The 21,489-nt window shown below is 38.5% G+C and overlaps 1 protein-coding gene across 1 annotated transcript in view; it reads right to left on the reverse strand.

Moving 5' to 3' along the window:
• The window catches only part of LOC131029527 (uncharacterized), a 262,593-nt gene that overhangs the window by 23,823 nt on the left and 217,281 nt on the right, over positions 1–21,489 (reverse strand). Inside the window, exon 6 of the mRNA XM_057960031.2 lies at positions 18,418–18,527. Within this exon, the coding sequence (XP_057816014.1) occupies positions 18,418–18,527 (110 nt within the window). The remainder of the gene's footprint in view (positions 1–18,417; positions 18,528–21,489) is intronic.

The raw sequence follows: 21,489 nt of genomic DNA on the forward strand, positions 1-21,489 counted from the left end.
TATTGCACTGCTGTGATATCAGATCTAAGGACAAATAAGAGTCATGACATGTATAATGCACTACAGAAAAAATATATAGTAGCAATTTTTATGCAAAATGAAACATTGTATCGGAAGATTCTATGAAAGACATCTGACTGAGAATGAATAAAATTACAGAACCATGGTCACCCCACTAGACTTCAGGTTCCAAATGAAGGATAATTCCAAAATGAGAGCGTCACTGAATATTAGATTAAAAGTATGATGTAATCCATAGTTTCAATGTCATGGCTTGCCCTACAAATGCATAGTTGTCTAGAGTTTGGACCTACATCATATAAACTATAAAGTATTAAATGGGCTCCATCATATCAATAGAACCAGTCTTCCCTTTGAGCAATTTTCCTCACATAAAGATTGACATATTGTTCTTTTGGTTGCTGTCTGCTTGTAATATCCCCAAATAAGGATAAAGGAAAAACAACAATATTCCCAAAAATATGCAACAGAAAACTCTGAAATTTTATTTGCAAATAAGATATCCTTCAACAAACTCAGATTTAGACGAAGATAATTGATCTGATTTTTTGATAATTTAAACAAATTTCAATATATTTCTGAGTATAGAAAAGTTACAGAAACACTCTAAATCTGCCCAGAATTTTCAGAAATGACTTCATTGATTTTTCCTTATTTTTCTGAGACGAATATGATTAAAAGTATGCAGATTTAGGCACAAATACCTCATAAATGTCTTAAAACCCTATCTGCCCTTGCCAAAACCCCAAAAAACAATGCTACGTCTGTGTCCCACTTGCCCTTTCTGTTGTTAGCGTCAATGGTGCTCAGAAACATGAAGACACATTACTGTAGATTATCCAAATCTCATTCTTATGCTTTGAATCTCACCTCCAAAATGGTCTCCAAACCTGATAGGGAAATGCAGTTCTAAAAAAGATGTGCAAGGGCATCATAGACCAAAGCCCTTACATCAAAACACACCCTTTTGATTAGGGGGAGCCCATATGTCTCTCTAAAACTAAGGGTACTCAAGGGTTTCAGACCTCAAGCCAAAGATTGCAGCAGCAATGGAGAAAAGCTAATCACATAATGAGCTTTGAGAGAGCCCTAAAATGTTATGTGATGACTCCCAAAAGAATGATTTAATCTCCGCCATAGATCCATTGCAAACTCAATCCAATGCTCCAAATAAAACCCCTAGAAGTGAGCCAATGGGCTCCTTGAAATCCCAAACCCCGCTTGAACTTTTTAGCACATGTTTAATAAAATCACTTAAAGTACATGTCTCATAAATCATTAAACTTAATATGGAGAAAAAAATTTAAGTCTATCGGCTAAGAGTCACTTAAGTTGCATACTTAAAATCACTCGAGTGCACTTAAGTTGCATGAAAAGACGTGCCCACAACTTTAGAATAGAATTCAGAACAAGCCAAAGACTCTTAACACTCACCCAATAATGCTCTAAGTCCTCTTCCTCTTCGGTAATCCAAGAGAAGGACAACCAATGCATCATTAAGCCTCATGGCTTGAGTTGGGGACATCACAATCCTCCCCAACTAAAGAATGCTTGTCCTCAAGCATTACTAGACTAGGATGCATAAGAATCTCTTCTCCTTCCCACGTTGCATCATCCAAAGGCAAGTTTTTCCATTCGATGAGATACTCATAAATGATTTTACTCCTTAGCTTCTTCTCTCTTACTTGCAAAATTGTTTCAGCAATGAGTATCAACTTAGCACCTTCATTCACAGGGGGCAATTTTGTAGAAGGAATCACTTACTATCCAAGAGCATTATTGAGGCATGACACATGGAACACATTGTGGATTTGCTTGTAGATGGCAGCTCCAACTCATATACTACTTCAACAATTGTTTTAATCACATTAAAAGGCCCATAAAACTTTTCTTTAAGATTTTCCGTTCCACTTACTTTCAATGAGGATTGTCTATAAGGTTGAAGACGCAAAAATACCATGTCTCCCACCTCAAAAGACCTCTCAACTTGATGGCGATCAACATATTTCTTTTGTTGTTCCTATGCAATCTGAATATTATCCTTGTGTGTCTTAAGGACATCTTGATTCTCTTTGGCCAGCTCAAAATTTTTTAGAGCTCTAAAATCAGAAAAAACCAAATCCATAAATGTCGAAGCTTCATAACTATACAAAGCTTTAAGAGGAGTCATACCTATGCTCATATGATATGTACTGTTGTAAAAGAATTCTGCCAAATGTGACCCACCTTGCCCATGCCTTTTACTGCCCCGAAACATAGTTTCTCAAGTAGCCGTCAAGCCATCTATTTACAATCTTTGTTTGACCATATGTTTGAGGATGATAGCTAGTGCTATAATCAAGTTTTGTTGTAGCCAATTTCATCAACTCTTGCCAAAAAGTGCTAATGAATAACTTACAATTCTCTTTGGCACACCATGAAGTACAAACATTTGTTCAAAAAATAGACCAACAATTTCTGGTAATTCAAACTCAAAAGGCATTGACATAAAGTGAGCATATTTAGTGAGTCTATCCACCACAACAAAAATACAATCCTTACCATTGATCTTGGTGTAATATCCCCTTCATAAGCACTATCACCATGTTGATTATTAGCCTATTCAGCGGGTTCCCGTAGGCTAATGAGTTAGAGTTAGGGAACTCATTGGGGTTTCGATGACTAGTCTATCTAGCTAATTCGCCAATGACAGGTGTTGCATTGAGCTAGGTTAGTTGAGATTTGTGTAATGTCCCCATTTTCATGAGGATCGGTCCGCAAAAGTATTTGGCCTATAATTTGACCCTCGTAGGCCAAGGAGTTGTTTAGGGGGTCGACTTGGTGGAAATTGGTGGCTTCACATTCTATTTCTACTTGGTTTTATAGCAAAATAAGGAGATAACACGTATCATGAGAAGTGTGCACTTTAATTATAATATAATATTATAAAGTGCATATGTAATAAAATAATAAAGTGACTTAAGTACAAAATAAAAAAAATAAAAAAGTCACTTAAGAAATAATAAAGTCTACCTACCTCATCTTCTAGAAGGAATCTTGTGATGACTTATGAAAAGAATAAATAGAAGAGGAGAATACATGGTTAATCATGAGTTGTTTGTTATCTTCTTGTGGTTGTGGAGCCAAGGGCTGTCCGCAGATTTTGGTCTTTAGGAACGGAAACCCCCATTGGCAAGCATAACTGAGAGAGTGAAAGATCTCTCAAGGGGCTACGTTAAGGAGGTGATATCTCTGTCATCTCACTTGAGCTTTCATTGCTGGCTTAAGGCCAATTTACTTGGGCTTACATTGAAGATATTATTTGGAAGTTATATTCAGCATCATAGAATCCTTGATCAGCATTGTGGAGGAAATCGGCAGATTTTGTAGGAGTGATTGGAAGAGCTTTGTGAGAATTTTCAGGTGTGAATCCATGTCTGAAGCATAATCTGATCAGACTACCTTACCACGAGTTGTCCTATGTTATCAATAAATGCAGCATAACACATTGGAGGTATCGGCAAGCTTGGGAACTTAAGGAGATTTCATTAGCCGCTGATTGAAGACAGATTGGTGTGAAAATCCAGTGGTTTCCAGGTTTGAGTCAACCCCACGATCTCACCCATTGTTCAGCACATAGTTGAAAAACTCGGACTCAGCAATGACTCGCAAGCCCAATTTTTTTTAAAATCTCGGGGAAAAACTCGGCAATACTCAGCAACTTTATTGAACATTTGAAAATACATTTTTTTAAAAATATTATTCAAAAACACACATTTACACCAAATTTGTATAACATATACTGATTTCCATGATATATAAATCAAAGTTGGAGTTAAATACATAGCATAAACCAAAAAACAAGTGCAACATACGAATTAGAGTTCAATACATATCAATGTATCATAGTGACATAGAGTCATAGAGTCATAATAGACCACAAAACAACCTCTGAAATTCTGTTTACATATCAAGTTTTGGTATCAATGAAAATGAGAAATCATAAATTGCGCCTACGACTAAAGCTCAAAACAGATTGTTGCCGCTGGGGGGGTGTTGCTGAAGTAGTGACAACATCCTCAATATGTGCCTCTGTTGCATGATCAACCTCGTGCTCCTCCTCCTCACGTGCTACCACTTCCGCATCCCATTCCTCTCCTGCCCTCTCCAACTCACTTAGCTGCTCATCAGTAAGGAATGGATCCAAATCATTATCAACATCATCAGGAGCAGCAACCCATTCTGCTGCATATGGATCAATGTCATCCAAGTCAAGTGCCTCATGTGAATCTTGCCCTTGCACCTTCTTCTCATGTAATTGAAGATTGTAGCACACATAGACAAGATTATTTAAGCGTTGTTGAGTCAACATTGCGCTTTTTTGTGTGGATGGCCTCAAAAACACTCCAGTTGCACTCACAACCAGAAGCACTACAAGGCTGCAATAATATGCAGATGGCAAGTTTTTGAAGATTAGGTGCTGTGGCACCAAAATCTTCCCACCACAAATCTGCAAGGATAAAAAATGTCATTTATAACTTGTAAAGATTTAAAAAATCTTAAAGAGAGAAATAAATGGTAAAATAAAATTAAACATTTTTTTTAACTTGGTTGTAGGGTGTCTGTCCTACGTTTGCAATCAGCTAAAAAAAACAATGGCCCTATGGCCTTCTTATAGCTTTGCAATTCATCAAGTATCAGGTCTCGAAGGTTCTCATCATCGACTAATCTCTGAATACATGTTTCAAGGCCAACTTTAACCTCTACATCTGCTCTCAAACTCGGGGAGTAGAAAAAGTTGGGATTCAAGAAGTAGGCAGCAGCGTGAATATGTTGGTGGAGTTGATGGTTCCACCTTCGATCAATTATGCGCCATATGGGTTCATACTTGGTCTTGTTTGACCCATACAAGTGTTGAATCGTCTCTTTGGCCTTATCCATAGCCTCATATAAATATCCCATGGAGTTATGATCCCCATCCACCATTTGTAGCACCCTCACCAATGGTTCCAACATCTAGATATAAAAAAATTAACAAAATCAGCAGATTGTAATATTAGAAAATTAAATAATAAATCATCAATAAAAGTTTCGAAACTTACATTGATGATCTCCTCCACCATCTTGGCAAAATTAGAATAAAAAATGGCAACCACAACCTTTTTTGTTTCAAGCTTTGTAGCATAAGGACTCCCCAACCATCTCTCACTCATGAACATCCGCTTCAGGTTGGGCAATGCAACTAGTATGCTCTGCAAGGTGAGGAAATTGGTAGCAAAGCGTGTGACCCCCAATCGCACAAGATCCTTACCATCAGTGTGCTCTCTCATAAGATTCAAGACCCATGTGTGATTGTAGATGTATTTGCTGATATTCCTTCCATCTTCAACCACTTTCTTCACCCAACTTAGTTTCCCTATGTCCTCAAGGAACAAGTCAAGACAATGGGCAGCACAAGGGCTCCAAAATAATGTCAGATGCCTAGCCATTAGAAGTTTGCCGACTGCCACATATGCAACTGCATTATCAGTCACAACCTGGACGACATTCCGTGCTCCCACGTCCATCACCACCTCATCCAACATGTTGCACAAGGTCTCTGCATTCTTCACTTCATTGGAGGCATCAATTGATTTTAAAAATACTAACTATCCCCCTGAAGTAGCTAGGAAGTTGATGAGAGTCCTATTCCTACCATCCGTCCACCCATCAGAAAGAATGGTGCAACCATTCTTTTCCCAAATACTCCTTTGCTCTTCCACTAATGCGTGAGTGTTTTGGACCTCATCCTGCAATAACGGCCCACCCATCTCATAACGACTTGGGGACTTGAACCCCTTACCTACCACAGTCAATGCGATGACCAAATGGTCCCAATATGGACTAGAAACAACATTGAACAGAATATCGTTGTAGATCCAAAATCTAGCACACGCCACCTTTGCCTATTGGTGAGCCTCTTTATTCCATGTAGTGCCTAGCAATCCAAGTTGTGCACTAGGAGTGTTACGTGGAACAAAGTAGTTTTCCATATGGCTGCCCACACTTCCTATTCCTCATATCCGTGGCCCAAGCGAAGAACTAGATGCCCCCACATTTGTATGTGAGCCTGTAGAACTCAAATCTACCCTTGGGGCTGCCATTGCCTCTGATGTTCTCTTTTTTGTTGCCTTCCTTTGATCATATGCATCAAGCGTTACTATTGCATCCCTTGTAGCCTCTTCAAGACATTTAGTACATGGTCTGATATCTCGACATTCAATCTTTGCAAGGTGATATTTGAGTTGATTAATGCCACCTTTCATAAGCTTAGTGCAATGGATACAAATGACCTCTCCTTGTTTGTTGCCTGGTATCGCATGTTTCCAACAAGGGTCTCTCTTTCTGCCTATAGAAGCCATTTGCCTTTAGCAAAGTAGGAAGGGAACCTAGCAAGCTGCAAAACAGAGAGCCAACAGTGTTAAGTGTTAATAACGGTTTAATATATTAACTTATCAACACTGTAAATTGTAATAATCTATTATTAAAAATTAACAGTATAAAGTTATAAATTAACAGTGTTAATAAGTTATTAAATAACTTATTAAATAATAGTGTTAATGTGTTACTGTTAAAAAATTATTAACAGTTTTACACTATTATTTAAAAATAGCAGTATTAAATAACTGTTATTTAACACTGTTAATTTTAAATAATAGTTAAAACTGTTAATAATTTTTTAATAGTACCACTATTATTAAAAAATAACAGTCTTAACTCTTATTAAAAAATAAGAGTATTAATTTTTTAACAGTAACACTACTTTTAAAAAATAACACACTCACAATATTAAATAACTGTTATTTAATACTTCTATTTTTAAATAATAGTGTAAAACTAATTAATTTTTTTTTTAACAATAACACTATTATTAAAAAATAACAGTCTTTTAACTCTTAAGATCTAAAAAACGCAGTGTTAAATTAATTATCAATGTTGAAAATGCAGTGTAATAAATTATTTAATGATAGGAAAAAAACCTTGTTTGGATCCGAAACCTTATCACACGAATTTTTACTGCCCTGGTCAGATGGAATCGGTGATTTTTTGTGTCGCCGTCGTGGAGGAATCGCGTGAATATTTGCACCAGTCGTTGCGCCGCGAAAAAATGGCATGCGAAATAGATTTTTCGTTTTTTTTGCTTTTGCGACATATATATTTTTTTGTTTTTTACCACCGCGTTTTTGGACGGGTAAATGCAATTTTTGGCAAGTAAAACACGAAAAAAGCGCCGAGTTTTCCTGCGAGTGCCTCGTGCCCAATTAGGGCTCGCAAGTTTTGCAGAAAATCGCTGAGTTTTACATCACTGGTTCAGCATTTAAGCATCGAACCCCATTATGGATATCAGCAAAATGTTTGGAAGTATAATGTGATCTTGTTTCATGTAAATTGGAGGTGGTTTAAGTTGCTGTTGGAATATTCCAAGTCTGAGTCAAAACTGATCTGCGTACTCCTAACCCATGAATTTGTTCATTGTGCATCATTGGAGCATCCAAACATCACCTTTAAGTTAGTGACTTGATTAAGGGAGTAAGGTGATCCATTTAGTGGTATTTTGGAAGGGGTTAAATAAGGAATTCGGCCTCTAAACATTTCCAATCAGGAAACTGGACCAGACAGGTACATACCTTCAATTTGGCTTTTGGTTTGTGCATATGGCTTCCAATTTTCACATTGAGAGGGACGATCTTCCTTAGCAAGTGAGGCGATCATCTTTGAAGGAGTCTTAAGGAGATCCGGCTGCTTTATTTTGTTCACAGTCCATACCTCACAGCAGCAGGGGCGGTTTAGGGGAGGCTCGATTAGGCATAGTGAAGGGATCGAGACATCAATCCATGAATGCTCCTTGAAGGCGATTTGAATCAGGTTTCTATTAACTTGCTTTAATTAAGTGTTTTCAGTCTATGAGCTTGAGTATATCGGCAGTCTCCTATGTACTCAGAAATCTGATTTATGACAGTCAATGTACTCATTGATTAGCAGTCTTTATCATAGCTGTCAATGAAATGTTTGTCTAAAATAAAGGAGGACTTTGGGTTTGCATCTCAATTCATTATCTTTCTGAGGACATAAGACAAGTGTTTGATAAAATGTCCATATGCTGTCATCACTTGATTTGATGTTGAGTTTGAAATATAATCATAGGAGTCAAGTTGTTTTGATCAATGTTAGCTTGTGGATCATCTATAGGTTGTTTGTTTAGTAATATTTGTGTGTGTTAGTCTTCACTGCAAATCTGAAAACATTATCAGCATAACACGCAATACCAAAGTTGCATAACACACAGTTTCAGAACAGCATAACATGCAGCCCAAGCAGAAAATATTCCTTGTTTCCAGTCACCATTTGGACGGGATATTTCAATTTGCGTCATGACCTTTTTTGGAGGGGATTCGAACAATTTGTCTGTTTTTACTATTTTTAGTAAGTCACAATCTAGACATCAACTTGGTCAATTGGTAGTACTTCTATTTTTGGAATGTCAGTAAATGCATTTGTTGATGATATTTTGGCAGTTGATGTGGTCCAAAGCGATTGTTTTACATAACGTTAAAGAGTCTCAAATCAAATATTTAACCTTAGCATTATTCAATTTAATAAACGAGTAAGTGGGCGTCTAAGGCAAATAAGTTGTATTTAAATTAACTAAAGTGGTCAACTTGAAGTGAGTGCCAATTTGGGAGACATAAGGAGAAGTTAAATTAAATTACGAGTGTAAATCCCTAAAAGTGGCATGGACTTTTGGAGGTCTTTATAAGGCATTTTTGGAGCTCATTTTGTATTATGTATGATGAGATATTGAAAACAAAACTTTGTTGGATTGAACTTGTTCATCTTGTGGCTTTGTGAGGATGAAAACCCTTGCAAAAAACATTTACTTTGTTGGTGAAAGATCCTACCTCAGATTTTATGGTGGTTTCATTCAAGAATCACATTCGGCTTCAATGTTTGACATTTTAGTTTGTATCTTCGATTTTGAGCTTTGTAATAAAAGCAAATTTTGTGAAGACAAAGGAAGGAGCAGATTGAAGAGATTTAAAAATATTATCTCCTTTAGCTAGCTTCATTGTACCATTGTGAGCTGGGCATGGGAAGGCTTGAAAGGTTTGGTGCCCAAGTTGGAGGTGTCTTTTGCTGTTTGAGGAGATGTCTAGAGCCTTTCATTCCAGTGACATTCATTTTGTGATCAAAGAAGCTGGTTGTAGACTATGGCATCCAAGCTTGTGATGCCAATTAGCTGGTTTCAGACATTAGTCAAAGTTATTTGTGAAAATCAGCAAATGGGTATATTGGAAATGTGTTTTTAATGCAATATGAGTTTTTGGGTATTGTTAAAATTGGTCTTATATTGCTGTCCAAGATTTGTAATAATTCTGAAAAAAATTCCAGTTGTGGGTTTATTTTATTTTGGAGATCTAAGTTACCTATTCGGGTATGGGTACAAATTCGCGGATTCGGCAAAAAAAAAAAATCTTGGGTACAGGTACGTCCGTACACACACACACACACACACATATATATATCATGCATATATATATATATATCATGCATCACAAGGGGCGAAATTAGGGTTTAGATGTTAAAAAAATATTTTAAAAGGTGTTTTTTAATTGGTTTTTGTGTTTTTATGACCCATGGGCCCTGTTTTTGGGAACCCATGAGCCTTGGTTCTGCCAGGTCCGCCTAGGTTCTCCCTGGGTTCCACCCGGTACCTGCCCAGGTGGCTGGGTTCTCTAACCCATAGAGAACCCAACCACCTAGGCAGGACCCGGGTGGAACCCAAGGAGAACCCAGAGAGAACCAGGACCCGGACCCAACCCATTTTGCCAAGAACTGATATCTTAGTTGGAGAATATTGAATATATTTTTATTCTTACAATGCTGCAATATTATTATCTCTGCAATATCTCCTTGTATTGTCTTCCAATCTAAACATCTTCAAGCAAAACAAAAAACCTCAAGAAAAAAAAAAGGGTGTTCACTACAGTGGTATCAGAGTAGTGTATCTTGCTATCCTGAAGGGTTCAAAATGGATAGTGACATATCTAGATTTGAGCATCAACCTTTCACACATAATTATAACACCTGAAGAAACAAATCTAACCCAAACATAGCGGCAGAAGGTGAACAAGCAGAAATATGGGTGATAGAGACACAAAAGGGAAATGTGCAATGAACCTTTTGGACACATTGGTTAGGGGATAACAAGTTGTAGATCGTCGTGCATAGGAAACAAATCAGCATCTTACTCAGTTGGTTGAGATGATGGCTCTTCATTTTGGGGTCAATAACAACAACAATAACAATAATAATGTTGCAAACAATGGCGGTAATAATGGTTAAGAGGACAATTCAAAAAAGATTTGCATTGGAGTTGTTTAAACCCTAGTGTAGGTTAAGAGGACAATTCTAAAAAAGATTTGCATTGGAGTTGTTTAAACCCTAGTGCAGGTGTTAAAAACTCTGTCAAAATCAGAGCCTTTAAGTTAGTTACAACAAGTCTCCCAAAAGTTGTTGTTGAGATCATCAACGTGACAAAGGATAGAGATGCAATTTTGTGTGTAAGTGTTTGAGCATCAATATACAAACTTTTGAGGCTATGAGTGGCACTGTCTGATGCAATGATCAAAACATCCTTTGATTTCAAGGGTGCCAAAGCCAATCTTATCTTGTAGTGGTACTCACCACTTTGAGTTGATTGAATAGATAGCTAACAAACAAGTATATCAGCATTAGGGTAAAGAAAGGGGTAAAAAGCCCAAATTAAGGCTAAACATCTAGAAAAAGTAGTAGTCTATTAATGTAAACCTGAATTATATGAAAACAACGAATATGTAAGTCCACAAATTGCAAACAGCCAAAGGAAAATATCAACTATAAATAAGAGGAAGAGTTTAAGGATATTATAAATAAACCACAGTGGAAGTTTAATAAGAGCAAAAAATGGATTGCAAATTTTCTTTGTAGTGAAAATGTTTACCTGTAATGGAGCTTCAGGGTAGAGAACGATGGAAGATTTGCAAATAAATCGAATAGATTGGTAGCAATAAATGTGTGTTAACGATAGGGAAATGAAAAATGTCAAAAAAAAGTGAGGCACATGTAGAAAAAGTTAGAAAAATAATAAAGATGTATCGTCCAACCACTAGGGTTTAAACAACTCCAATGCAAATCTTTTTTAGAATTGTCCTCTTAACCACTATTAAAAAAGTTTGTAGGTTAACTCCAAACTTCTTATGCCAGTTTTTCCACCCAGACTCCAACCTCAAGTTGATAATGACCCAATGAATGATATGCAAGATCAATTTCTGCAAGATTAGATAGATGGAGACCTAGATTTTCAAGCTGCAATATCCTTTAGAGATTACATGGACCTCGGATTAAAGCATAGATTTTGTGCTAGTGGAAGAACAAACATTAATGATTTGCAAAATAAGGTTGGGAAACTAACCCTTCCTTATTATGATGGAACTAGGAAGACTTCAACAAAAGCTTGGGTGCAAAAAGTGGACACATTTTCAGCTTAATCTCATGCCAAAAGATGAGGCCATCAAATATGTTGTTATTCACCTAGATGGTATTGCTCATGATTGGTAGTATCATGGGATGATCACAATGGGACATAACCATATTACTTTATATGCAGAGTTCACTGAGAGCCTTATTGTCAGGTTTGACAAAAAGGATTTGTTGATGTGTTTTTTATGAAACCTCAAACACAGAAAAAAATACTAAGTATTCTATCCTCTCTTGAACAAGGAAACCTCAAATTCTAAACAATGTGATCAAATAAGGCTACCCCAAGGTTTCTTTAGCCAGGTCTTGACATGCAAATTAGATAGACTCAAAGAAACGATGCGATATGCTGGTATCACAAAGGGACTTACACTTCTGCAAAACAGTTGGAACTAAAAACTAACTTAATTCCTCAGACAAAGAAAGATCAAAAGGGATAAAGGGATAGGAAATCTAATCTAAAACCTATTAATGCAAGAAATGATTAATGACTTGATGAAACCCAACCAAGGTTTGCTTCACCATGAGGAAACAACTACACAAAGATGGTGCAATCTCCAAAAGGTAAGCAAATGATTTTCAAATCACTTATGCACATCCACACCATGAACAATGAGTATAGAGCAATTGAAGTTAAGCTTTCAATATGAGTTCAGACTGACCATGCTCTACAATTTGCAGTCAACAAAATCCAAATGGTACGAACATATAAGTTTCACCGTGAATCAACAATAAGATCTTCCATTCAACTAATCAACTCCATCTAAACAAATCTAAAACTTGAGAAGTAGAATCTATTGAAACAAAACACACAAAAATCAGCCATATCTTCAATGAAAATCATATGTTTTTTCCAACATAGCCTTGGCAACAATTCCTTGTCTCCTACTCTAATCTATTCTACTCTACTACTTCCTAGTTCTCCTATTTGAAGAGTGCATGGTTATATTGAGAGGGGGAAAGGGGAAAGGGTGAATCAGTATAACAACTGTTTTTATCAATTTACACAATGATAGTATTACTCACTAGATTCCAAACAAGCCTGCACATAGAAAGAACACATAACACAATGTTTTACGTGGAAACCCAAATGGGAGAAAACCACGACAAATTATTGCTTTTATATAATAGTTTTTTAACAATATTTGTAGGCATCAACCCACTGGAAGCACCAACTCCCAATTCTGATTTAGTGAGCACCAACCCACCAAGATGAAGCACCAAGCCCACCTAAATGAGGCACCAACCTCAACACATAAATCTGTTATAAATAACTCCTTCGATCTGCTAGATGACCGTCATAAATCTGCTATGAAGTCTTCACAAATCTGTCAAACATGATCACTTTGCCTTCTTAATTATGCAACAGGTTCTTTATACTGTTCTCCTTTTATTCTGTGATAAATTTTTCATATGAAGAGCCTTCTCTAAATCTGATGTATATATGATATGTCTTTATTCATATACTTTTCACTACACACTTGCAAATATCTTCTTCTAAGCCTGTTAAAATGTCTTCATTTCCAGCCACTCTAAAATCTGGTAAAGAAATTAATTGTCTTCAAAGAACATATACATAGTTACCAGCTTTCTTCCTTATTCACTTTCATTCACACTAAATCCTTATTATTTCTTATACATCTTCTCATGCACTACTCTAGCATACCTCTTCACCAAGAGAGGCAACCCTTCACATATGTACTTTCATTTTTATTTCATTTCACTAGAAGTAAATCTAAATTAAATATCTTTTATATCTTTCACATTCACACATGCTATTCTGTCCACACAATCTTCCTTTCTTACCCACATTTAAGGATTGTAGTCGGCATAAAATGCCTACTGTTATGTTTTGATAATATTTGTTATCTGCCATTGTATTAATTGTTTATATTAAGTGGGTTGTTACTCTCGGGTAGTTAATGTGTCATTTGGATGATGGTTGTGTACCTCTCCGTAACCATCAGGTCCGTTAAATATGTTGTGTGCCACCAAGGAAGGGAGGACAGTATAGCCGGGTGAATTGTAATCCTTGGCCGACTATCTTTGGTCTTCTTCTCTATAATAATTGAATGTGTGAATAAAAGATATATTTTATTGCCGCGTCTGGTATGCATAATCATTTGTATTATTAGTTCATGTACTTGTTACTTTTTGTTTACTTCTGGTAGTCTAAGAAACCACATCGTAGGGAGTAAACATTTTGGCGTCGTTGTCTTAAAAGAAATCGAGTCAGCCTTGGGTGATTCATGTCCATAGACCCCAATAAAGGTGAGAAGAGGCCATAGGGTGGTCAAGACCAAGGTGATTCGCCGACCCTCGATCGAAGGGAGCACAGGGACGAGTCAAAGCCTGGAAATACCTAAAGTGTTGGGATGCTAGAGGTGGATGTGTACAGAATGCACGTGTAGCCGAGAGTGCAAGGAAAGCACCGAAACGTGGTGGTCAGAACAGTCCACCCAAGTCTGACAAACCTGGAAGTACCCGAAGTGTTGGGGACGCTGGAGGTAGACGTGTAGAGGACACGTGTGTGGCCAAGAGTGCGGGGAAAGCATCGAAACATAACGATCAGAACAGTCCCCCAGGTCCGACACAAAAGGGAGTAAGCAAGCAAGAAAGCAATTTGCGGGAACTTGTCCCTCGCCAATGAACTGAGCCGAAGACTCCTTCGGTACCTTCCAAGTGAAAACAATGATGAACACCCAGGAGAAGTGAAAACTCCCTAAATTTATAGGGGATGGATCAGAGGATCCCGTACGACATTGCAAAACATGTATAGCAATATGGGAGGTGAATGGCCTAGATGACCAAGACTATTGGCTGAAGGCATTTCCCACCACCCTTCAAGGAACTGCCATTGATTGGTACATAGACCTCGATGCCAAGTGCAAGGTGGGATGGACTGATCTAAAGAGGGCATTCGAAGAAGAGTTCAAACTCCTAAGGGATGACAACAAGATTGTAGTAGAAATCTATAATACCAAGTACGGTAAAAATGAGAATGTACGTACTTACAACTGTAGGCTCAAAGAATTGTTGAACAAGATGGAAAACTAGCCAGTCAACAGGTTGAAGAAGAGGTGGTTCATAGAGAGATTGATCTCTTCGTTGCGCAAGAAGAAAGTAGTGCCTCCGTCCTCATACAATGATGCTTATGATCAGGCAATGGACATCGAGAGTGATGACAAAACCTCCTCCTGAGGGAAGAGGAAGACCAACGATCACGAGAGCACCGAAGGTAGCAGTGACAAAGAATCCAAAACCGTACGAGCCCTTCGGCGGGATATGTTGAGAATGATGAACAAGTTGAAGACCGAGAAAGGAAGCAGTAAAGAAAGTAATGAACTATGGTGTATTAAATGCAAAAACGAGGGGCACACAAAAGGTAATTGTCCTAGAAATATGTTTTGTGATATTTGCCAAGTGCTGGGGCATTCAATCAAGGAGTGCCCATACAATTTGAAAACGAGAAGTACACAAGTACTCTTCACACAAGGGGAGTCTAGCCCATCGAAACCACAAAATGTATCGCTAGGCAATCATGGAAATCAATGAGAGCGAAATCAAATACAGTACGACTCTAGAGGGTGTCCTATGATATAGTGCCAATAATGTAGCGAATAGGGACACTTTGCGACAGGCTGCCAAAATAAGAAAGACAATATACAACTATTGTGCAAATGGTGTCGACCCGAGAATCATGAAGACATTGATTGCTGAAGCAAAAGGGTATTAATATGCTGGATGTAGAGGAACAAGACGAGGCAATTCTAGCAATCACAAGAGCACAAATGAAGAGGGCGATGTACTCGGATGCTTGTATGAAGAAGGAACAACTTGAAGAAGCCAGAGCCAAAGTAGAAGAAGTGCTGGCAAAGGAACAAGTAACCTCCAATGGAACTGCAAGTACGTCATTGCGGGAGTCAGAGAAGAACATAGTTCGGCAAGTGCTATAGACAACCATACCCATCAAGGTGGTAGACCTTCTTCAAACTATGCCGCAACTGAGAATGGCAATTGCAACACGGTAACGAAACAATCATCCAAAAACAATGTAAGCCACAAGAGGAGGAACTGACGAGAAAACCACCACCTGAAGGGAATGACGCTAGTGATCCAATGTTGTTGACGATGAGCATTGGGAGGAAGCCGGCTATTGTCGAGAGGGAAATAATGGGCCAAAAGTTGGCAAACACCATCGTCGACGGAGGCTCGGCAATGTGCTAGCGGAGGACACTTTGAAATGACTGGGAAAGCGGAAACTCTGGCCACCAACCTTCCACTCGGTAGGTGCTGACCACCACAACATTAAGCCATTGGGAACATTGATGGCACAAAAGTAAAGATTGGGAGACAACATTTTTTCTTGGACTTCATAGTCATGCCATTGTACAAGAAGGCATACGACGCACTCCTCAAAAGGAGATGGTTGATTACTGCCAAGGCAAATCATAATTGGAAGTGGAACACACTCTCGATCAAGAGTGATGGAAGTACGTCATCGACTTGAGGAACCAAGCAGTGAGTGAAGAACTGGCATCCTTTGACTTAGAGTCCAAGAGTGGAGAGTTAGGTATGAACAAAGGGAGGAAAGACATGGAACCCAACGACGAAGGGGTGCTCAAATTGGAAGACTGCTCTAACGATGAGATAAGTTCCTTGAATGGACTATTCCACTAGCAAATGGAGGACTACAAGGTATTTTCGCCAACATACAATTTTCTTGAAGACAAAACTCTCGATGAAGAGCAGCCAAGGAAAGTATGTAAAATTGTAAATGATACATTCCATAGTACTAAGAGCTGAACATCTAATGTGGAGCATTTTAATAACTATCAAGGGAAATCAACTTCATTGGAAATTCATAGGAAAAGGAAAAAGGAATTAGGAAGGATGCGAAATGGAAAGCAAAAAATAATGGAGCCGGTGAAAATTATCAAATTGAATGGAGAGCTAGAGTGAGAAAAATAATGCACATTGTGCATAGCAAGTTCTTCCTCGTATGGTACTTTCATTGTCAAGAGAACCTCTTGTTTTATCTGTATGACCTCCAATCTCTACAGTACAACTTGGGATATATTATTCAGTACAAACTCCACAGTTGTTTTCACTGCATATGGCACAGAAATGTCAATTCAAATTTTGCACCATACAATGACATTGGACTGCTCACATGTGGTCTCCATCTTATACCATATAACAATCTTCCATTTTTCCTATTCGGCACCAAGTTGCCCCTACTGTAAGGCCATCTTCTCCTCACCACGTACGACATGTAGTCCTCCCCGTACGACACCTCAAAACAGTATGCCAACACATTGAGCTTCCAACCGTATGGCATGTAGTTTTTCTCGTACAGCACCTCAAACCGTACATCAACGCATTGAGCTTCCAACCGTACGACACATACCTGTATGACATTGCTCCGCATGTTCTCACGTACAACAATTTCCTGTATGATATCCATTTCACCCGGTACGCCAGTGCATTTCCATTCAGCACGTACGACATCGTTGTCCTCTTCAAGATGTACGGTGGTGTTGGCAATTTGAGTTCACCATACGACACTGCTTGGCCGTACAAAAACCTTATTCTAGTGTACAAGTACGAATCATAGAAAAGCTCTTCCACACTGTACAGGAACATCTTCCTAGCTCTAAATCTAGCAAAATACAGGTATGTCTTCCTCGTTTGTGGCATATTGTACAACATCTTCAAGGACAATCCGTACATTGTCTCTAATGAAATGCTAGAACCTTCATTTGAGGACCAATTGTAAGATCGCTTCTTTCTCTTTGTTCAGTTCTCTTTCATTTGCATATCCATAGTCATTTTTTTGCTTTCCATTATAAGTTAGTTTACTTTAATTCATCTGGAACACATATCCATTACACTGTATTTTCTATATGGAACTCTGTACTCTATCCATATAGGACGATAGTGCATCACACTATCACCCACGACCTGTGCATGTCCTCGAGTAGAGAGCTAACCAAGGTCCTCAAAAGATCTTTGTGACCTATCTCATGTTATCTACGGGGCACTTGACAGCTTTGTGCTTTGTTTTCATCCCAAGTGGACAGGCCAATTAGTGAGTCCCCGAGAGGTTGGCATCTGCTTGTCGGAGTGGTTCTCTTTCCCCCCCCTACACCAATGTAGCTCCAATGGCAAAACTGGAAGCATCTACATGTACGTGAAATTCCTTATCCCAATGTAGATATGAGAAGATAGGAGGGCTTATAAGTTGCAGCTTTTGTTCATTAAATACCTGTTCCTCTTTGTCTAAGCATATGAACAAAACTATTTTCCTTATTAATACATCCAATGGGTGTGAAATTTGGGCAAAGTTTTTTGAGGAAACATTGTAGTATCCAATATGGCCCAAAATCAATTATATTCCTGAAACATCCTTTGGTGCTTCCATTTCCACATGTACTCATAGTTTATCAAGATTTTGTTTTAATCTAGCGCTACAAACAACGTAACCAATTAAAAATCCACAAACTTTGATACCTTAATTTTCTATATCCACAAATAAAAAAGTTGGAAGTCAAATGGTCAATTTTCCCACATTTCTAAAAGTATCTTCAAGAAGCATATTTACACCCAATCCTTGATATAATGTGTGGAAGCATGCATTTATGTTTGAAAATTTCAAAGTTTTAAAAGTCAAACTGGTATTTTATACACATTGAATTGTAAATGAGTACAAGGTTATTCCTCTTAATTATCCTTGGGAAATGGGGTGCTTATGACAATCAATTCAAATAAATTATATAGAATAAATTGCTAATAAAAACTATTGAATCAATGACGAGCCTGCTTCATGTATTTGGAAAGTATGAAAGGCTCATTTTATACCAGATCAGATGCTTCATATGGTTGAGTAACCATGTCAAATGTTAACGAAGAGAGGTCATTCAACCAAGCATCAATTGTATCCTTGCTTCCCAAAATTACAGGCAGTCTATCTGCAGAAAACCATAGAAATAACATAAAGATACACCCAAGGTCTACAATGGTCAACGACAAGAGATAGACAATGAATGAAATTTATTAATATTTTAGCACTTCTCATTAAGCTGTAGTCCTTCATAACTTGGAATGCATTTTAGTAAATCAGTTTCAACTAGACTTCTTTAGTGCAAATTTATAAAAGACAAGTGCCTTAGCTGTAAATGAATAAAATGTTTTTAAAGAATTGCTTATCTTATGAGTCTGTGATGAACTGAACATGTGTCGAAAGCATGTATATTAAGTTCAAACGCAGGTGTTTCCTTTTTTATAAATATAAGCTTGAACCAGTATAACACAAGTTACAAATCAGTCAGATTTGTTGAGAAATGGACATAGAAATAGACTCCAGGCACAATCTAGGTATGCACAAGAGTGATTCACAAACCAGAGAATGTACAGAAAGAAATAATAAGAATTTTCCAGAACCGTACAGCCTGAGTTCACCTGCAAGTGAAAGTATGTGTACTCCATAATGCAAGCCACATGTTCAATTCCAATGGGGCTAGGGTTATTTACCTTAAAACAATATAAGGTAAATGGAAAAAAAATCCCCTTGTAGAATGCTTGCATAAAAGGTGTCTCATATGCCAGATTGTTGTGTCACTTGGAGGTGACGTACAATGTGTTTATCTTTTTGTTTTCCCTATTTCACAATGATTGACAATGCACATACTTTGAGATCGGTCCTAGTATTAGATGCTGAAGTATTGGCATGTATGCTACTCATCTTCAACAGTGACATCATTCTAGAGCTCTAACAAGCAAGGAGAAGAGTTCTGTTATTATAAAAGTTACAAGACTTGGACTCGGCTCAGACTCGGCAAGCATGACTCGACTTGAGACTCGACATAGACTTGGCAAAGTGAAAAACCCAAGAAATTTAGATATTTTTAAGGATTTAAAACTTGTTTCATGCACCCTTTATTAAATAAACCTTAAAGACACAATAACATCATCAAATAGAAGCTAATTTGATCGCATACACAAGTATACATCGATCACATAAGTATAAATGCAAATTGTAGCTGAAGGAAATAGCACACTTAGATATATAAATATTGTCAAATGTATACAAAACTCGTGGAATATGAAATACATGACATCAAAAGTTTCAAACAAATATCAAAACAAAAACTAGAAGTCTATAAACTCAGAGGAGCCTGCATCCTTCCTAGAAAGGTGTCTAAGGTAGGTCCTAGATGATGTAGTAACCATAATAAATTTTTTACTACGAATATGCAGAGATTCGCAACAAGGGATATGTATTATGTAGATTTTTATGATCAAGATTCATCATTGGCCTATCACTTGCTTAGACTTATAGTTTGATGGGGGTTCGGGGGTAACCCCAAAATGAGGTTGAGGGTGTTGTCAGGAATAATCATTATGTTATGTTGTCGTATTATGTTATTGTGTCGTCGGTAATTATGGGTTACGGCAGTCAGTTAGTCTTCCCGAAGGGCAATTGGACGCAACGGTTGGTCGCACCCCTTTGGGTACTATATATTGCATTCCTTTCCTTCAAAGTAGCATCATGATAGTCGTATCTGGGTGTGATGTTATAAGCACTTGATGTACATAGACAGTTGGATTAATACAAAGACTGGTTCTTAAATATATTCTCATTATGTTCTGTGCATTTACTTTCTGCATTTAAACGTTTACCCGTATGTGGCAAACATCTGGCGCCGTTGCCTAGACATACTCGGGAAAGGAAGGAGCAGATGGCATACGGACACAATGGGCCGAACCGTCAGTGAGATTAACCCAGAGGCCGATGACGCACAAACGGAACTCTACAACGGAAAGGACACTGCAACGAGGGAATTCTCAATCCTGCTTCAAGCGGCCATCGAGACCTGCGTCTAAAGAGAGGCCACGGAGGCTGAAGTCCCAACAAGTGGAGCACAAGGGTGCCGAGAGGCTATCGAGATAACCGGTGGGGAGGACGAAACAACAATAACAATACAAGGAGCCGGATCCAATACAACGACAAAGGCCGACCAATGATACAATGCAGAGCGTGCAACCAATGGGGGCACTTTGCCCAAGACTGCCCGAAGGGAGAGGCCACACAATATTTGTGCAAATGGTGCGGGCAGTGAGACCACGAAGACGCCACCTGCCCAAAGTCTGGCGTCAACTTGCTCAATATCGAGGAAACCAAAGAAGAGGAAGTGCTGGCCGTAACCCGCACCCAAGCCAGACAAGCAACGTGCCCAAACCCAGAGATGGAGAAGCGAAGGGTACGGGAAGCACGGGAAGAAATTGAAAAAGAGATACGAAAGAGGGCGAAGGCGAAGGGTACGGTGGGTACTTCCAGCCGACCGAAGGCGGAGGAGGCTATACTAAATCAAATTTTAAAACTGGAGGTGCCTATGAAGGTACACAATCTCCTCCAAACGATGCCTCAATTACGAATGACGTTGCTGAATAGTCTCTCCCAACCACACACTAATACCAACCACCGCACGGATGTTCCTGGGGGATCTGCAATAGACCCCATGCTGCTAGCAGTTAACACTGGAAGGAACCCGACCATTGTGGAGATAGGTATCCTTGGCACCATTCTAACCGACACCATCGTCGATGGTGGATCGAGAGTGAATGTTCTTCCAGAAGAAACCTGGCGGAAGCCTGGGGAAGCGGACGCTATGGCCACCTACATTCAATCTGCTGGGAGCAGATCAACATAGAATCAAACCCATCGAGACACTGATGGGCCAGCAAGTTACCATCGAGGCGCAACCCTTCATACTGGACTTCGTGGTAATCCCACTAAAGAAAAAAGGGTATGATGCGATCTTAGGGAGAGGGTGGTTGGTGGCAGCCAAGGCCACCCACAACTAGAAGAAGAACACTCTGCCTATGGAGAATGGAGGAAGGAAGTTTATCATAGACCTTGGGATGAAGTTG

The sequence above is a fragment of the Cryptomeria japonica genome, chromosome 5 (assembly GCF_030272615.1).
Source record: "Cryptomeria japonica chromosome 5, Sugi_1.0, whole genome shotgun sequence".
In the NCBI taxonomy this organism is placed as follows: Eukaryota; Viridiplantae; Streptophyta; class Pinopsida; order Cupressales; family Cupressaceae; genus Cryptomeria; species Cryptomeria japonica.